Here is an 18,498-nt window from a genome sequence, read left to right on the forward strand (position 1 = left end):
TATTTTGTATTTGCTAGCATTGCTGGTTTAATTGCTTAGCTTGAGTCAAACACTTGATGTAGCCTTCCACAAGATTCCTACAGTTCTCTAGTGAAGGCAGAAGGCAGAAACCACACCCAGTCTCAAAGCTGGGTCTTCCAGGTGTCAAACCTGCGATGTGACCACCAGACCAAAGAACACGCTTCCTGGCATTGCAGCCAATACACACCCTTACCCCTCACACGTGTGACACGGTCACATGTACTTTGCTTGGGTTTTTCCAATTCTTCTCGATACAGCTGTTGGGAACTCAGTCACGTTGGTGGCCTCCTTGCTCAGACACACTTTTTCAGTTCAGTCCACAAAATTTTCTATGGGATTCAGGTCAGGGCTTTGTGGTGGCTTTGGGTCACAGCTTTAGAGGAAAGCTCAGGATCACTCTCCTGCTGGAAGACCCAGTTTGAACCTTCTGGCTGATGTCTTGAGGTATTGCTTCAGTATTTCTTCTTCATCATGATACCATCTACATGTGAAGTGAACTAGTCCCTTTTCTAGCGAAACACCCCAAAACATACTGCCACCCCCATGCTTTACTCTTGGCATGGTGTTCATGGTGTTCATGGTATTCATGGTGTTTTTGGTGTTCGTGCTGTTCTTGGTGTTCTTGGGATGGTGTTTTTACCCTTTTTACTCCATACATAGCACTGATCATTATGGCCAAGCAGTTCAATTATTTATTTTTTATCTGACCACAAATCACTCGTCCAGGCGTCTTTGTCCTTTGGCCACCAGCAAACATCAGTCTGGCTTCTTCATGCTGAGACTTCTTCTTTGTGTTACAATGTTATGTAGGGTTCCATTAATGGTGGATGTAGATATTTTGCTATCTGAGGTCTCCCATCTCCTTCGCCAGATGCTTTTTTTGCTGTCTTAAGATTCAGTTGAATGTAATGGACGAAAGTTCATTCAGTCCTGAGAGTTAATTTGTGGCTTCTTCCAGAATGATGCCGTGTCTGTATGGTCCCAAGATTTTTATATTTGCGTGCAATTGTTTGTACAGATGTTCATGGTAGCTGGATTGGTAAAGGTCTACTTTGATGTTTAAAAATGAGTTGATCAGATTATCACATGGTGTCAAGTGCAAAATAGTACTGGCAGTAATGCCAGCCAAAGGTGCCAGGAGAGGACCAAATTATGACAATTGTCCAGTCAGCAGCTTCTAAAAGTCATATCAGTTTCTTAAATTGGCAGTTAATGTACACTTTTTAACCGCTATATTGAACTATAATACAGTGAATCAAATCTGAAATAAATCTGTCTCTGATTGATTGTTTATAGCTGATATAAGATGATAAAATTTGTTAAAAGAAAGATTAAATTTCATGGTAACGTAAAATGTGTGGAGTTGTGACAACCTGAGTTTGAATGTCTTTAAATTAGTCTTATATGTTTGTACATGTGACCTCTTCTCCATGACTATAAATAAGAGTTGCTCACCCTCAATTTCCACACCCGTAGGTACTGTGCAGGGACCATGCCATGGGGCAACACGGGTGACCACAGGGACTTCGAACCCCAGCGGCATGACGACGGCTGCATCGAGGTCATTGGCTTCACTATGGCCTCCCTGGTGCGTGCAAAAGATCCTCCAACTCTTTTCCACACTGTAGGGTTTGGGAGGAAAAGGTATGTCCATTCTGCAGGGTAACTGACAAGCTGATATATATGTTCCTCCTGCTGTTCTCCAGGCAGCTCTGCAGGTTGGGGGCCATGGCGATCGGCTGCACCAGTGCAGAGAGGTGATTCTCACTACCTATAAGACGATGCCCGTGCAGGTGGACGGGGAGCCCTGCCGCCTGGCGCCCTCCACACTCCGCATCTCCCTCCGCAACCAGGCCAACATGGTGCAGAAGAGCAAAAGACGCACCTCCGTCCCGCTGCTGAATGAGTGAGAGACACACACACACTCACACTCGAGCACACACACACACACACACACACACACACACACACACACACACACACACACACACACACACACAAACAAACAAACAAACACGCACTCTTACTGCCAAAACATACACGGTCACACTCTCACATACTATACAACAAATATAATTAAGAGCCAAACAGACTCCACCACACAGATGCATGCTTTTTTGTGGCAGTATCAGGATGTGTAACTAACCTGTCTAATTTTGCTTGCTCTTAGTTTTACCTTGGTTTAAGCCCCTCCCCTGCATCCTTGTTTCTTGTGTACAGAGCACTCTGAACAGCACTAACCTATCAAGCCCTCTACATTCTGCTCTGCCATAGCATCTCTCTCACCGCCCCATGCGTTTTTTCTCTTTAATACTCCACCCACTTTAAATGACTGAACCCCTTATATATGTTTGTCTTTTTTTCTCCCCTGCTTCCTGTCTTTCTCTCCTGTCTCTGTTTCTCTTTCATTTCCTCCCTCCCTTTCTCTCTCTCCTGCACTTTTTTTCCATCCAACCCATCACTAATAACTGGACCCCTTTCTTTATGTTTGTCTCACGTCTACCCGCCTCTTCTCTTTCTATCTCCCCCACTCCCTCTCTCTACTTGTCACACACTCCCTCCCTCTCTCCATCTTTTTCTCTCTCTCCCTCTCCCTCTCTCTTTTCCTCATTCTCCCTTCCGCTCTCATTCTCTCTTTCTCTCTCTGCCCTCTCTCCCTCTCTGTCTGTGTCCCTCTCTCTCTCTCTGTCTGTCTCTCTCTTTCTCTATGTCTGTCTCTGGCTTGCCTGTGCTCCTGTGTTGTGCTGGTGCAGCATTCAGAAAGTGTGCGCAGCAGATCTGCGCCGCCTCTCTGCTCCCCCTGACTCCTTCTCTGTGTAAGTATCTCTCTTACCCTCAGCACACACACTGTCACACACCCGCCTCACACTCCTCAGCCATGCCGAGAGAGTGTGTACGTGTGTGTGCACGTGTGTGTCAGTTTGAAAGGGGGTCCCTGTGACTGTACCTATGGTACACACAGGTTCTGTGTCTTTCTTTTTTGTGTTACATGTGCTTGTAATAATCTTCTCCAACCGGTTAAGTGGTCAGTTCACAGTGATCTCACAGTAAAAGAGGTTCTTGTAGTGGGATGCAGGATTAGATTTCACAAAGACATATCATCTAATAAATCTCATTTTGTAATCTACTGTACTCCACTGTAGTTTTTTCATAATCCTCCCCTTCCTTCTCATGCACAGAGACTGTAGGTTAATTTTGTATTTAAGGATACAGTAATAATTTTTTTCCATTTTGCACATTATTCTCTATGTCAGCCTTAGCATATCTGGCTACAGTAGAGAGGTGTTTTCCCACTTCACTGATGACAGTGAGCCCTCATTAAAATGCACTTTTTAACTTTTCTTTCTGTTTTGCTTTGGTATGAAGTTCTGTTTATTCTACCCTTAAAGTAATTTACCAAAACCACACCGTGGATGGTGTGATTCGTATTGGCTAAATGATTGGAGAGAGTTTGTGGGAAAGGGTCAGTGGGGGATAAGACAGGCTCCCCCGTGGTTGAGGGACTGTGTGTGTGTGAGTGTGTGCTGATGCGTGAAGCTCTGTGTGTGTGTGCATTTGTCTTGCATGCCCAGTCCCCACGCGGTGCCCGAACGCCTGAGACTACGTGTCAACCGCATCAGTGTGCCGGAGTACGAGGGCCTGCAGTTTGACAAGGATCGTTTGCGGGACAGCTGTGAGTTCAGTCCCACTGAAACTGCTTGGTACACCGCCGAACACAAGCCTGTTAACCCTCTTCAGTGTTGTTCATTAGATGAATGTGAAAATTCATGTTTTTGCAGAGACTAAGGTGTGTATAAAGCGAGGCACACACACACACACACACACACAAACACACACACACACACACACACACACACACACACACACAGACATCAGGAAAGGCTCATACCATGGAATTGTGATCAGTGAGGTTATGTCCGACACTGTATGTCCTTCATCTAGATGTAACAAGGTTTCTGTGTTTGATACTCATCGTTGGCCAGTATTAATATGGTGTGTATGCGCGTTTGTGTGTGGGCGGGTGCAGCTACCCCTGTTGGCATCGTGGTGGTAAGAGGAGACTGTGACCTAGAAACGTGTCGACTCTACATTGACAGACTGCAGGAGGTGAGTCTCTCCCCTGAGTAATTTTCCCACCACAAGACCAGCTGTCTTGCCTTGGGCACAGATCTGGTTGGGCAGTGTGTCCTCTGAGACACTTCAACACTCCTTTTTAGAAGGCAAACTCACTATCAACACTGATTCCCAGTAATTAGTCTCCAGATGCATAAAACTGAATAAATTAAAGCTACGGTCAGGATAGTTTTGTCTCCAGTCATGCTGCCTGTAAATGAACAAATGTTGCCCTTTATGTAAATATTATAACCCAATAAATCTACACCTACAATAAATAAATATTAATAACTATTAATCATTCTAAAGTAAGTTTTATGATTGAGTACTGACAGATGGATACATTCATATTTTGGTGAGATATTTTGTTTTAAAACTTCCCTTCTGTTTTTTTTTTATTTTTTTTATTCCATTTTACTGCAGTGCTATTTATACATACCTCCAGTTAGTCTTACTGTTGTCACCAGGTGGATTACCATGCTGAGGTGTTTTAGACGGACCGGTTGTTTAAGGTCTAAACTGGGAACGTCTCCACTAACTGACACATAATGAATCTTTTAAGTGATATGCGGTACTTTCTGCTGTATTTATAGGACCTACATCAGGCTCCCTCTGCTGGTCATAGGGTGCACTACCAGGTAAATGCCGTACGTTAAAATTCTTAACCGTCAAAGCTGTATTTTATAGGTGTTGGGTGCTTATTATGTAAGATTGTATGTAATGTAATGAGTAGCCAAGATTTTTGTCATGGTTTTGTCTCTATGTGATACCTTCTGGAAAAGATAATGGATTTCTAATAATGTATTACAAATTTAGACTGAATTTATTTTTGAGATTGATAGTGACCGAAAGATACATTTTCCTTCAATATTTAGTAAAGTAATTTGGCTTGTAAAGATTTGCTACATTGTACATTTGATCATTTGGCTTAGATTGTATTTATGACTTTATATATGTGACTCCATTCCATTAAAGTGCACAGTGTGACTAAGAGAACTCAATTTTTCTCAGGATGAGATCAGAGGTTTACCCCGCCTTGCCTCTGCCAACAGACTTTCCACAAACTGGAGTTTCCTGGATTGTATGTCATGCTGGTTCAATTTTAAATAATGCTCAATTTAACAATTGAAAATGAACGTAATAATTAGAATTAATACATTGTGCTGTTGATTTTTTTTTTCTATTTCAGCCACATCAGCTGACCGGTTTTACAGAATAGACAAGGCTCAGGTATATTCACTCTCATCAAATTATAGTTGGATTAGTAGAAGTATACTTCTTCACTATTCATGTGGTGTGTGTGTGTGTGTGTGTGTGTGTGTGTGTGTGTGTGTGTGTGTGTGTGTGTGTGTGTGTGTGTGTGTTCCTGTTGGTTGTTAGGAGCATCTGCACTTTGTGACAGAGATTTGCCAAGATGAGGTATTCATCTTGGACCATGAGGTGCAAACAGTGAGCCACGGAAGAGTCCCAGAAATGCCTGATGTGGTGGTGGAGCCCAGCTCGGGGTGAGCGTTCTACCCACATACCTCATACCAGAACCATTTAGCAGGAGGTGGTGTGCGTCTACCCCATCCTGAGCTTTGAGTGAAAGTAGCTGCTTTTGAGATATAGCTCTCTGATTCTGTGCCCTGTTACTCTTTACAGTGTTCCCTTGACAACGGAAGAGCAAGGTACAGTAAGCGCAAATTGATTTTATGATGTATGTGCAGTTTTACAACAGTCAGAAGCAAAAAGTACCTAAGAACTGACAAGGTCTAGCTTGTTACTCCTCCATTCCATGGAACTTGAGCTTCCAGGAAATTACATATGTTTCCACAGTTAGCCGGTGCTGTAAACAGCAGGTTCTAAATGTCCAAAGTAGAAAGAGACCCAAGTGTGCAAAAGTACTGAAGAGAGTTTATAAACACTCTGAGCTCCTTATGATGTCTACGGGAACGGCTAAGCTCACTCCTGCCGTCTGTTGGTTTTGCAGCTTTGCTGACTGCAGCCAGCTTGGGCGATGTGCAAACGGTGAGTCACCACATGCAAACATTCCTGTCTTTTTTGAAAAGCGATAACAAAATCTTTTCATTGGTCTCCAAGCTTGCCGGTATAGCGAGAAATGCCAGAAACTTGTTTACACTTGGGTGCTGCATGACAGTGCAAAATGATTTCCTAGATTTTCTTCCACTGTGTAAAATATGCACAGTACACACTCTATGGTTCCCCTCCCAGTTGTCCGCCTGCTGCAGTCTGGGACTGGGTCTGTTCGTCAGGGATGCGGCGGGCTGCTCAGCCTTGCACCTGGCCTCTCAGAATGGCCATGCAGAGGTAGTGAGCTTCATCCTGCAGCACGGTGAGAGCCGTAATTTAATGTGCAGTGTACTACATAGGGTATAAACTAGCTGACTTTGTAGGGATTAGGGCACCATTTTGTGTCTGCCCTGCGTGTGTCTGCTGAGCAAGCTGTAGTTCAAAGCACCTTGACATTACCCGTAGAATGTAGCTGACTAGCAATTAGAACACTTTCAAACACTCCTCACACACAATAAACCATGTACTGTTCTTACAGGTCTCTGCATTAGTGCTCTGGCATCTCTGCATGCAGTTAAATCTTTGTGTTCCTCTTTTTCAGGTTCAAAGTTGATCTTGGATCTAACTGAGAAAGAGACGTAAGTGCCAGTCCATGGTTTGCTTATACTTTTTAATATATGGGCAGGGAGGTTCATATTCCAATATACAGTACTTGCATATAATATATATTACATGTATTTCAATATTTCTGCCACAGAGGAGATAGCGCATTGCACAAAGCTGCCTTCCACTGTCATCATGAAGTCTGTCATCTCCTTCTTGGGGCTGGGGCTTCCCCCAACAAAGCAAACTTCCTTGTGAGTCATTGACTTATTTTCTTGAAACATCTGTTCATGCACTCTGCAATTTGAGACTGAACAGCAAGTGCTATATACACATAAAAGATGTGACGTAAACCTCTTCCCAGGACCTGCTGATATGACACATTGCAGAGACCTGTTGGAAATTACACATGGTTTTCAAAACCTCAGTATGACGTATAATCGTTCAGGCTGTGCTACCCTATAAATCAATACTCAAGGCAAAAATGAAGGCAAACTGAAGCGAATTTTTTTAGCAGGTTGAGGCTTGTTTGAGACTCTAATACTGCTCTGTTGGACACAGTCTTATGCATTGTCCTCAACATCCTGCCCTTTAGGGGAAAACTCCCAAGGACTGTGCTCAAGAAGCTGGGGACTCTGACCTGGCCTCCTACCTGGAGCAGCAGCACGCGGGACGGGAGGCAGCTAGTGAGGACCTGGAGACGGCTGTGTGAGGCAGTCCCGCAGGTAGTGCACAGAGATCGCTCCCTCTCGGCAGGCCAAGGCTGTCACCGCCCAGAGACGTACCAGAGACCACTCACTTACAAGCAGCGAGAGAACCAAGGGAATAATGGAGGTGTTAGTAAACCATAGAGGTGACTGCAACAGAGGGAGAAATCTCCTTTCTGGAGAAGGACCACAATGGAAAGGAAAAGCTGCTTTCTGCGTCCTTGGATTCACTGTGGGTTTAGAATGGTTTTTAATGGATTTGTTTGGAAATTATTTAATGCTTTTATTTATTGATTTATTTATTAAAAGACTTTTATTAAAAGAAAAACAAACAAACTTGGTTTTCCTATCCTCTGGCCAATGTATTGGTGTACTATGGTTTAAGGGTTAAGGGTAGATATAAAATAAAACTGTCTGCCACGATTGCACACTGCAGTTTCAAGTATACTGGCCGTGGAGGCTGTGAACTTTTGTCTGGTGTCTTATGTGAAAGGAATACATAGACAAAAATCAGGCATACAAATGTTACAATGCTGCCAAGCCAAGCCACACCACAAAACAGTTTTATTATGGGACTCCAGTACAGAATATCTGCTGAGGAGGTTATCAGTTTTGGCTTTTGACCAAATGCACCATTCCTTGGCTCTTGCTTCTGTCTGTGTCACATGATCAGATTATACAACTGTCACATGAGCATATGAGGTCTGCAAAACACTTTATTTTTTGTGAGTTGCACAGCACTGCTACTGAGTCTTGACATGCTAGGAGAGTGCTTATCACCTGACTTGCTTCATGGCCATTGACCAAATCAGTCCATCACTCCACAGAAGAAAGAGCCCCTATTGGTTGTGCACCCTACATTTTCACTGAATCTTCACTTGGGAACCTCCCACTTTATTAATGATGTGTGTTCAACATAAATTAGTGATAGATTTTTTTCCTTTATACTCGGGATTTTGACATTATGTGCCTCTTATTCTCTTGATATTCTTTTTTAACCAGTTGAGTGAGCATCTATCCAACCTATATCAACCCATTTAAAGATGCTGGACAATCACTGGAGAGAATTCATTGTGGAAAACCTCACCTTATAAGATTATAATCTCTGTACATACAATATAATTGTACTATGACATATTCTGTTTTATTCCTTTTTATTGTTTTGTGTGCAGTGACAGTGATGTGACAATGAATTATTTATCTCCAGAAACAAAAGGTAGAGTAACCTGAGCCATAATCAATGCAATATGAATGGATGACATTTGTGGATTTATCTCTTTATTTCTACATTACATTAATGTTAATAGATGGATGGTTTTCTAAGGCACCTTAAAGCTAATGGATGGAATATGTGTTATATGTTTTTGGTGATGGCGGACAGTGACGTGGCTTTTTTTGTCAACCACCTGCACTAAGCTGGAGGAGCTCTCTTCAGATGTAAGGTGCTGGCACTCTCTTCTGTATCACTGAGTTTCAGATCGCGATGAAATGGCAAAAACAAGAACTGCCACAGGTAGCTACGCCAAATCCAACTCACACACATCCTCTGGTCTCTGCAGACAGCCTGCACTACACGGTAGCTTTTGGTGTTCATTTTTAATATTGTAGGGCTGCACTCATAATGGTGGCCATGATCTGTTCAATGAAAAGCAAGGAGAGGCAAAACTAAAGCATCTGCATGAAAATGGCCACAGTGGAAACTTGCTGAACATGCTGTGAGAGTGGTTTGTATATTATAGATCTGCTGTGTTATTTTGTATTATTTGTGATTTTAAAGCTTTATCGTGCATGATATTTTGTTACCTCTCTGGATATATTCACCCCTTGATGACATGAAATGGCATTACATGTTTTCTTTTTTTTTTTTTTTAAAGAAATTATCAAATATACTTGTCCAATGATTGATCTTTTTTACTTTGTTGTGTTTTTTTTTAAAGATATGATTATTTGAATGCCCCCCCCCCTCCCCCAAATATATAAATTATTGTGGTGACATCAGTCTTTGCCACTAGAATTTGATGTTGCATTATTATAGTCTGGCTTTAGACTACTCATCCTGCTGCAGCATTGTCGTGTTAGTCATCAGACTGGGTGGGGAAGTGCGAGAAGAATACCAGGTCTATATGAGAAAAAAGGAATATCTTCACAGAGGTGTATAATGAAAAGATTGTTGAGTTAACTTTTACCAGTGAATAATATTTAAGCTGCTGCACAATCTTTACTATAATTCTTCTTTAATTAATATTATATTTATTAATAAATATATTATTATAATATTATATTTATTAATAAATATAATATTAATTAAAGAAGAATTATAGAAAAGATTGTGCTAATAAATATATAATATACTTTTATATATATATATATATATATATATATATATATATATATATATATATATATATATATATATATATATATATATATTTAATTGTTCCCAGTTCTGTTTCATAATAACTTTCATAACTTATCGACCTCTCTATCTATCTATCTATCTATCTATCTATCTATCTATCTATCTATCTATCTATCTATCTATCTATCTATCTATCTATCTATCTATCTATCTATCTATCTATCTATCTATCTATCTCTGTGTGTGTGTGTGTGTGTGTGTGTGTGTGTGTGTGTAGTGAATATTTTCGATATTTAAAACACTTTACATAAAATGAAAAACACAGTAAATACATAAACACAAAAAAATGATTATGAACGTAATGCTCGTCTGTTAATCAGCTGACCAGTGAGCGTCATTTAACTCCGCCTCCGCACTTTATGAAAGGCTATATGCCTAGAAGTGAAAGTATGTTTATGTGGAGTAGAATGGCTAACGGAAAGCTACAACAAACGTAAGTCTCTAAGTGACGTTTTAAAGTTTTATAAGTGTTTAGGTTTAATTATATATCCTTTGTGTATAGACCTGGCAAATGTCATAAACGTAAATGTAGCTGACAGTAGTTTAAATCATTTTCAGGTGTTACTGTACGTCTAAGGAGTTTAGAGAAGACAAACCTATTTAATGATTGTCATTAATAAATCTCACAGGAGGGTTTATTTATTTATTTATCAAAAGTTACAGTACATCTTTTATAGCTCTCCTGGACACGTCACGTTTATTTGTGTTACGCTTTCATTTGAACAGATTCTGACGTAGCACCTGGACATGCCAGGACATAGTCTGTTTGCTGGAACGCCAATAAAACTCATGACTAAGATATACATTATTTACGGTTACCGAAACTACGAAATATACGCTTTTTAAATACGTCTCGCAATACGACAACTACTCTGAGTGAATTAATTTTATATTTTCCAATACTCCAACCTCACTCTTTTCGACGAACTAAGACAAGTAAACAAGAACTCTTGACTCAAGTCCTGAAATGTTGGTTTACCCAGACCACAGGAAAGGAGGTAGTCAGTATGTAGATGTGTGTGCTCTTTTCTATACAGTTATAACCCTTTTTATTATGTTTTTTTTTTTTTTGTGTGACCAGGGACCAGGGCAGTGAGAATGCTCAAATGTTAACCAAGGACAGTATAGAGTTCAAACTCCTTCTGGCCTATTCGGTGAGGAATGAACCCGCACACAGCCATCTTCACCAGAGCAGGGGGGGAGAGGCGAAGGCTGCTTCACCTGAGTCTCCAGAGGACCACAGCAAACAAGAGAAAAGGAAGAAGAAGATGAAGAAGAAAAAGAAGAAAAACAAACTCTTGAAGGTCATAAGTTGTATTCGACCAGCAGAGAATGACGATATTCAGGTGACAGGAGACCACAGACGACAGGTGGCATCATGTGAGTGTTAGAATGTGACCAATTTGCTACATAAAAAGTCCTAATTCTTATTGAACCATTGGTTGGATTGCAGATTTGTGTGAGGTGCAACTTTTAATGTGTATGAGATTGTGTAACAAGAGAAGCAAGACACGCTGGGGAAAATTGTTCAGTTATTGTCTGCTAAATGTGGGTCTCTGCATATTCTCTGATTCTCTCAACAGATTCAGAAGAGCAAGACTTGGAAGGTGTAGTCAACAAGTTGATAAAGATAAAAGATTCTGTGCATTTCTTCCCTGGAGAGATAGAAAGTGATGGTGATGGTAAATCTGGATTATCATGCCTTTTTGCTTAGGCTTTCCTAACAAAAATCAAGCATGGTTCTCTTGTGCTTAAATAGAATACCTAATGCACATAGCACAGAGGAACAGAATAAATGCTGTCATAGCCAGAGTACTCTAATCCTCTTCTTCTGTCTGCAGATATTATTGAAAAAATAGTGGAACTACTTAGGGATCATGGAGACAAACTAAATGAGGAGGTAAATATACACAAGTTAGAACTTCATGCTGGTCTTGGTTTGGACTTTTGTGGAGTATGTACTCGATTTTAGAACTGTGACAATTTTTTCACCCAAAAATTTAATTCCCAATAACTGTACTGTATCTAATTATTTTCAACATGAAATGATTTAAGAGATTGAGACAACAAATACATTGCATTTTTTTTTTTTTTTAGCAAGATGAGCATTTAGTTGTTGGAATCATAGGTTATTACTTGAGTTTATTGTGCTATGAAAAGTAAAGTCACATAAGACTCTGTATGACAACTGCTATATATAATTAATGCTTCATGCTTCAATCACAGAATCAGTCAGACTGTAAATATTGTAGTCATGCCTGCATTTTACTGCTGTGTTCCTTTAGTCCACAAGGTGGCTCTATAAGCAAAACCATCATATGAGTATTTGAGCTTTAAATTTGATCACAAAATGAATTTTTAGAAGTTCTAATTCAGAAAGTTTTATTCTAAATTTATCCCTGAAATAAAATGTTATTGGCAGGGAAGGTAAAAAAAAAAAAATGAGGTGACATTGTGAGTATTGAAGTAACCCAGGTGGTGTGTAGACCATGTGATTTACATCACATACACATTAGGCTTGTGTGACTGTACACAGATTAATGAACATTCAGATTTTAGTAGTAGGAATACTAGCACCAACACTATGCTTGATGACTCCAGCTTGCTAACCACTTGTCCCACTTCTCTCAACTGGCCTTGTGCCACAAAGCAAATAGAGCAAGAAGAAAGGGGGCGGAAAAGAGTATTTAGAATGGGACACCCATTTATTCGGCTTGAACTAAGAAATTACAGTTGTGTCAAGCACACAAATAATACCTCTTCAAAATGGGCAAAAGGAAATGGGTTCAACCCTTCACTCCTTGCTCAAAAGGCCAATCGATCACGTTATATAGTGGACCACCTAAGTAGTAATGTGAGAAGCTAGAAGTGTGCTAAACTCATAATGCCTGTGGATTTCTTTTGCCACCACCATTATTTCCTGTGTTTTATTTCCATTATTTCCTCCTACAGATTGAGAAGAACCTCCCTCTTATGCAGCAGCTGCAGGCCATTCTGTCCTATAGTTTCTTTGAAAATGTGGCCATGACATTTATGCAGAGACTGAGCCCAGCAGAGCTTCCTCATTCACAAAGCCATGAGATCACACAGATTGCTCTTACCTGTGAAGTGACCAGACGCTTGAATACCATGGACCAACACCCCATGAACCGTGTGCTAGGCTTCGGGGCCAAATACCTACAGGACTATTTCACCCCCTGGATTAACAGTCAGGGGGGCTATGTGAGTTCATTGCAACTGGAACCAAACCCAGTCATGTTCAACTCAGCACAGCTAGGATTTAATCTCCCTGTGTAATTTGTAGATCGTCTCACTAACATCTGACATTAATAAATCCTCTGCGGTTCATAGATATTCTTTGTTGTTGTAAGTAATATATATTTCTCCTTTTGTAGTATTATATTTGTCAGGATTTGCACTCAGAAGCAGAATCACATGCAGGTAGAGTTAAGAAACGTTAAGGGTAATCCAAAGAGTAATCCAAAGACAGTAAAAAAACCCAGCATAGATCAGCAGCAGGACAGAAAACAAGCAATGCAGAGAAATCAGGATGGGGCAGGCAAAAAGGCAAAAACAGAGCAAACAGGCATAGGTCAATTATCAGGGAAGTATTCACAAAAACAGCTCAGAAACACCAGACAGACTTAAACAATACTTCACAACTGCTAACAAGAACAAGAGGTTATAAGCAGACAGAAAGGGGAAAACTAGACACGTGTAACTAATAATCAGGATTGCTAATGAACAGGAGCCTGGTTCACATGAGTAGTTCACATGAGATTGGTTGGAGGCAGAAAGTGTGACAATATAATCCTTCTATTTTAATTACTACTCTATTTTAATATGCTTTTCCCATAACCAGTGACATGGATTTTTAAATCAATAGATTCAAAAATAACAACCAAACATTTTTGGTTAATATTTATTTGATTCAATTATTTGGTTTGTCTTTTCAGGGAGAGGTTCTTAGCTCCTACAATGATGCTGAAGAGGAAATCCAATGAGACAAGAAGACTTTTACTATTTACTCTGTAACTACTGGTGCTGCAGGATTTAAGTAGTCAGTCAGCCAATTATTCTCAGGGTCCAGGTCAGTTTAGTTAGTAAATAACTTTAATAGTAAGGGACCTTTATTTGCAATGTGTTTAGGCTAGTTCTGCCAATGCTGCTATGTTTGCTCTTAAAAAAACAAAAACAATTAGGGTTTTATTTTTAACATTGTGCTTGTCATTGTTAGTGTCTTTGTATGAAGGTGGAGGGCCATTTTAAAATTTATATTATTTCTTAAATTTACCACCACCTCCTGGGAGTACTGTGTGCTCCTCCCCTACACCACTGACATACATACATACATACATAAACATTTATGTAATAAAAAGTCAGTGTGAAGAGGACATTATGTGTGCTTTTGTATATGAAAATTATTTATTTTTTGTTTTGTTTATATGAGTATTTTCTGAAGTAACCTAGAAAATCCCGTGGATTTAAAAATCATTAGCCATGCTTACTACAGAACCTGACAGGTACCCTACCTCCAGCTCACTTAAACACCTTTAGTTTGGGGTTGCTTTCTGAAACCTGACACGCGCAATGCGCTCAATCTGCTTGCCCACAAGGGGGGTCCGTCCAAGGAACTCGAGCATGACTATATCTCTAGTCTACGTGGTTTAAATATCTTATCAGAAACTTTCTCAAAACGTCAGGCATGTCTACAGCAGAGCGTCGCAGGTGTCATTGCATTTAGCTTAATACGCGGGACTCTGAATACGCGATGCATCATAGTAGGAAGTACTCTCCAACGCGCCACACCGATATAATTTCATCTTTATCGGTGCCTTTGCTTAATAGGTTACCAAACCTACTGATAGTGAGTGGTTCTGATGAAGAACCTTCCAAAAAAGAAAAATCCAAAATGCTCAACTCAAAGGTAAAGGCTGTGAGGCGAACACCTTCACCACGCGCTCGTCATATGGAGGACGTCGAGAAGAATTGGGGAGAAGCGCAAAATGATGAGAACGGAGGAGCCGCTCCACGCTCTAGGAGGAAGGGGTACAAACCCCCAGACGTCAGAACAATTTTTGAAGCGTCCACCAAGGACCCCCGGGTGAAAGAGGAACGGGGAGAAGGTCACTTGTTTAAAGAAGACGCGGCAAGAGAATGGTGCGATGTGTGTTGTAATTACATCTTCCAAGATGGCCTGAAGTGTGCAGGTGAGACTCTTTACTGTCCTTTACATTCAACGATACACTAAGAATGAATTCTTAATCTACCTATGTCCCCGTAACTTTCCAATAAATGGTTTTAGAAGAAGGCACACATAAAAGGACAGTCAGAAAGTTACAGTTATAGAAATGGAAGCAAGGTTAGGTTAGTGTTAGGAAAGATTTACGTTTTTGAATAGATACTAGGTGAGAATGGGTCCCAACGTAAGTTTGAACAGAAGTTATTTTCTTACAGCTGAGCGCAGTACAAACTGGCATTCACAAACACCAGCGCATACGAGCATGCTGTTAGACTGGTTTACTGCACTGCTCTATATACTGTGAAACGTCACTACCAACATTCCGAAGAGAAATGAAGAAAGACTACCCATGCGGATGACAGATCTATAATACAAACTACACTTCAGTATAACTTCTGATTTATTCATTAAAACTCAACTTCAATACTTTTTGGACGTTCAACTTTTAACATGTCAGCATTTCCTTTCTCTTCATAACCAAATAAGCAAGATTACACATCGAGTAGGTTGGCCCAGTCCAGATTTCACAACGGTAAAGCTGTAATTTTGTTTCTCTCAGAGATGGGATCTGCACTTGTACTCTTGGTCTCCAGATCAGTCTCGAGATTAAGATGTCTTTGACATTCTCATAAAGGAACAACCTGTGACCACCATCATTTACTGCTGTGTTGCTGGAAGGTTTTGCTCCTGCTTGATTCTTGAAGATAATGGTTGTGAGTGCATGTCTGATGGGACTAGGTAGCACATGGACATGTAATGTGGAAATTCACTTTCTCTGAACACAGACTAAATGGTTGGTCCGGCCCGTGTATTCATAAAAGGTCACAACAGCATCAGCTGTTTCTCACAATCATTTTATATTTACCTGACACTTTTCTCCAAAGCAACTTACAACTATGACCAAGTACAACTTGAGGGTTAAGGGTCTTGCTCAGGGACACAACAGTGGGGCTTGAACCCACAATATTCCAATTACAAATCAAGTACCTTAACCACTCATCTTCCATCTTAGTCACTAGCAGACAAGCTCTGAGAGGCTCTGTTACAACAGCATCTGAATACTGCAAGAAACCCCTGCAGTGGGTCCATCTCATTGCCTTCTCCTGCTACTGTTAGCTCTGTGGTAGTGGTAGCTCAGTGCTTAAGCTACTCAACTTGCAATTGGAAGGTTGCCCAGTCTTGAGCAGCCTGGACTTTGAGGAGCATATCCATTAGTTCATTAACTGCTCTCATTTTCCCCAAAATGGCCTTGGGTTAGACTCTGGCCTTTGGTCCTAATGCCGTATGTGGTTGTTCATTCTCAAGCATTACTTGGTGAGTTCACTCAAATGGAACACATGGCCAAGGGTGACTTTCACTGAAACTCTCTTACTCATTTTGTCTTAATGTCACACCAGACTCAAGATCAAATAAACAGGTGACAGTGAGAGCTGCTGGTTCGAGTGATTTAGATAATAGCCTGCTCTACACACACCATGCATTTTTCATCAGATGCTCTCAGGCGCACTGTCTTGTGATGAAGGCCTCGTGGTGTTCTAAGGGGGCGCAGATGTCACGGCGTATATGAGCACAGAGACCATGCTCGTGTTACGCTGCTGAGCATGCGCTAGTCTTCAGTACCTCTGTTTTCGGTGCGTAGGTATTGCATCTCAAGCGTTATGCAGGTGTGTGTTTACCAAACGTCTGGGTCAGTTGTCCTCATAATGGCCTTGCTATGGTTAGCCAAAAGGATGCTGAACATGTCTGTCATTAAGAAGTCAGAGTGGCTGTGTTGCAAAATGACCGTTCACCTACGCAGATGATTTTGACGTTATATTCAACTGCTTGGAGGGGTTCAGTCTAAACACAAACTGAGTGTCATTCTTCTGTCATGTCATTTTAAAGAGGTAATATTAAACTTGTCAAGTTTATTTATATAGCAGTTTTCACACAGTGGCAATTCAAAGTGATTCACAAAGAGATGTTACATAGATAAAGGCAAGTATTTAAATAAAAGCAAGTATTTAAAAAAGATTAAATGAAAAACAGCTGATTTAAACAGAACAAATTTCAAATAGAGATCTAAATAGCAACTAAAAGAAATGTTAAAAATTAAAATGCTAAGAGTTCAAATTAACCAAGTGTTGTGATAAAATATGAAAATAAAGACAGAATAAATTAAGCATTAAAAGAAAATCAAGTGAACTTTAGTGTTGAATTTAAAAAGTTTAAAGAGCAGTGCTACAGGAGCTAAGAGAAGAGTGTTTAAACTGAGCTTAAAGCCTGGTCAAACAAGAAGAGTGTTTAAACTGAGCTGAAAAACTGGTCAAATAAGAACATTGTTTAAACTGAGCTGAAAAACTGGTCAAATTAGAACAGTGTTTAGCTTAGATTTAAAAGCAGGTAGTATTGTGGCTCTTCTAATAATCTTTGGCAAGTAGTTCCATTTCAAAACAGCATAATAGCTAAACCATGCCTCTTCTTGCTTAGTCTTTACCTGGGGCAGGACTAACTGATTAATTCCTAATGATCTGAGAGTTCTGCTCAGCTCATTAACAATGCAGTATTTCAGATAGATACACTGGTCATACACCATTACATGTAATAATACATAATACTGAGCCAACTCTGTAATAAACTTGTAGCCAGTGTAGGGATTTAAGAATGGGGGTTACATGATCCCTTGATTTGCTCCTAGTGAGAAATCTGACAACTGCATTTGGAATTAGTTATTTTCAATCATTTTGAATAGACAGAGATACAAAAAAATGTGATTTTCTTGCTTGTGCCATGCACTGTGCTACAGGGTTCTCATAGTTTCGGGTTTCTCTGGCTTGCCTGTATTGATTCTTGCTATTTGACACTCACCTGTTGGCTCCCGAAAATCCATCTGCTTGTTTGTGTAGCAGCAGTGGCGGTGTGTCTAGAGAAGACACGCTGCTCTGTGACAGTGCACCCACAATAGCTGCCTCTCAACCAGCTGACCCTGACCACAATGGGACACCATGGGGCCAGCAGACAGCTGTAGCCGCGCCAGAAACATACACTCACAATTACACACACACACGCACACCCACACACTCTCTAAGCATGGGGGATCACTGAACGGGATCCACAGAGATCAGCCAAGGCTGAATGAAAGCGAGAGAGAGAGAGAGAGAGAGAGAGAGAGAGAGAGGAAAAGAGGAAAGGAAGACAGAGACAAACAGAGACAAAGAGACGGAGACGGTGGTGGGGTGGGGGCCGAAGACAGTAGTCCTCAGCAGCCACAGTGTTTGCTTGCCACATGCATGGTAGTGGGTGTGTGCTTGGTTTAGTTTGCTGTGAGTGTGGGTCTCGGAAGCCAGGGCCACTCGGGATGTCCTGTCAGTGATGGCACTGAGGAGAAGGTTCGTCAGGAC

The 18,498-nt window shown here is 40.7% G+C and overlaps 3 protein-coding genes across 8 annotated transcripts in view; all 3 read left to right on the forward strand.

The window, feature by feature from the left end:
• Positions 1 to 9,364, forward strand: part of dgki (diacylglycerol kinase, iota) — a 43,350-nt gene extending 33,986 nt beyond the window's left edge. For 4 of the 6 annotated variants that reach the window (XM_027003869.2, XM_027003870.2, XM_027003871.2 and 1 more), the window contains exons 19-33: positions 1,498 to 1,609; positions 1,728 to 1,927; positions 2,775 to 2,837; positions 3,594 to 3,694; positions 4,049 to 4,128; positions 4,728 to 4,772; positions 5,146 to 5,215; positions 5,324 to 5,364; positions 5,515 to 5,639; positions 5,779 to 5,804; positions 6,107 to 6,144; positions 6,349 to 6,469; positions 6,749 to 6,785; positions 6,905 to 7,004; positions 7,346 to 9,364. In XM_027003869.2, the coding sequence (XP_026859670.2) occupies positions 1,498 to 1,609; positions 1,728 to 1,927; positions 2,775 to 2,837; positions 3,594 to 3,694; positions 4,049 to 4,128; positions 4,728 to 4,772; positions 5,146 to 5,215; positions 5,324 to 5,364; positions 5,515 to 5,639; positions 5,779 to 5,804; positions 6,107 to 6,144; positions 6,349 to 6,469; positions 6,749 to 6,785; positions 6,905 to 7,004; positions 7,346 to 7,462 (1,276 nt within the window). In that variant the 3' untranslated portion in view covers positions 7,463 to 9,364. The remainder of the gene's footprint in view (positions 1 to 1,497; positions 1,610 to 1,727; positions 1,928 to 2,774; positions 2,838 to 3,593; positions 3,695 to 4,048; positions 4,129 to 4,727; positions 4,773 to 5,145; positions 5,216 to 5,323; positions 5,365 to 5,514; positions 5,640 to 5,778; positions 5,805 to 6,106; positions 6,145 to 6,348; positions 6,470 to 6,748; positions 6,786 to 6,904; positions 7,005 to 7,345) is intronic. The other 2 variants (XM_027003872.2, XM_027003874.2) reach the window with 1 other exon arrangement.
• Positions 9,365 to 10,250: 886 nt separating this feature from the next.
• LOC113573566 (apoptosis facilitator Bcl-2-like protein 14) lies at positions 10,251 to 14,275 on the forward strand. The gene is made up of 6 exons (XM_027003906.2): positions 10,251 to 10,309; positions 10,958 to 11,256; positions 11,460 to 11,558; positions 11,718 to 11,776; positions 12,829 to 13,098; positions 13,833 to 14,275. Exons 1-6 carry the CDS (start codon positions 10,266 to 10,268, stop codon positions 13,878 to 13,880), a joined length of 819 nt encoding a protein of 272 aa, XP_026859707.2. The 5' UTR covers positions 10,251 to 10,265; the 3' UTR covers positions 13,881 to 14,275.
• Positions 14,276 to 14,647: 372 nt separating this feature from the next.
• The window catches only part of rassf3 (Ras association domain family member 3), a 35,267-nt gene continuing 31,416 nt past the window's right edge, over positions 14,648 to 18,498 (forward strand). Inside the window, exon 1 of the mRNA XM_035528416.1 lies at positions 14,648 to 15,086. Within this exon, the coding sequence (XP_035384309.1) occupies positions 14,648 to 15,086 (439 nt within the window). The remainder of the gene's footprint in view (positions 15,087 to 18,498) is intronic.

Source organism: Electrophorus electricus, chromosome 7 (genome assembly GCF_013358815.1).
Source record: "Electrophorus electricus isolate fEleEle1 chromosome 7, fEleEle1.pri, whole genome shotgun sequence".
Lineage (NCBI taxonomy): Eukaryota > Metazoa > Chordata > Actinopteri > Gymnotiformes > Gymnotidae > Electrophorus > Electrophorus electricus.

Excerpts from the sequence above, each read along its gene's own strand:
- LOC113573566 (XM_027003906.2), top strand. The coding sequence starts at position 10,266 with ATGTTTATGTGGAGTAGAATGGCTAACGGAAAGCTACAACAAAC. Across the intron at positions 10,310-10,957 it reads AACGGAAAGCTACAACAAAC|GGACCAGGGCAGTGAGAATG; the intron begins GTAAGTCTCTAA and ends TTGTGTGACCAG. Across the intron at positions 13,099-13,832 it reads TTAACAGTCAGGGGGGCTAT|GGAGAGGTTCTTAGCTCCTA; the intron begins GTGAGTTCATTG and ends TTGTCTTTTCAG.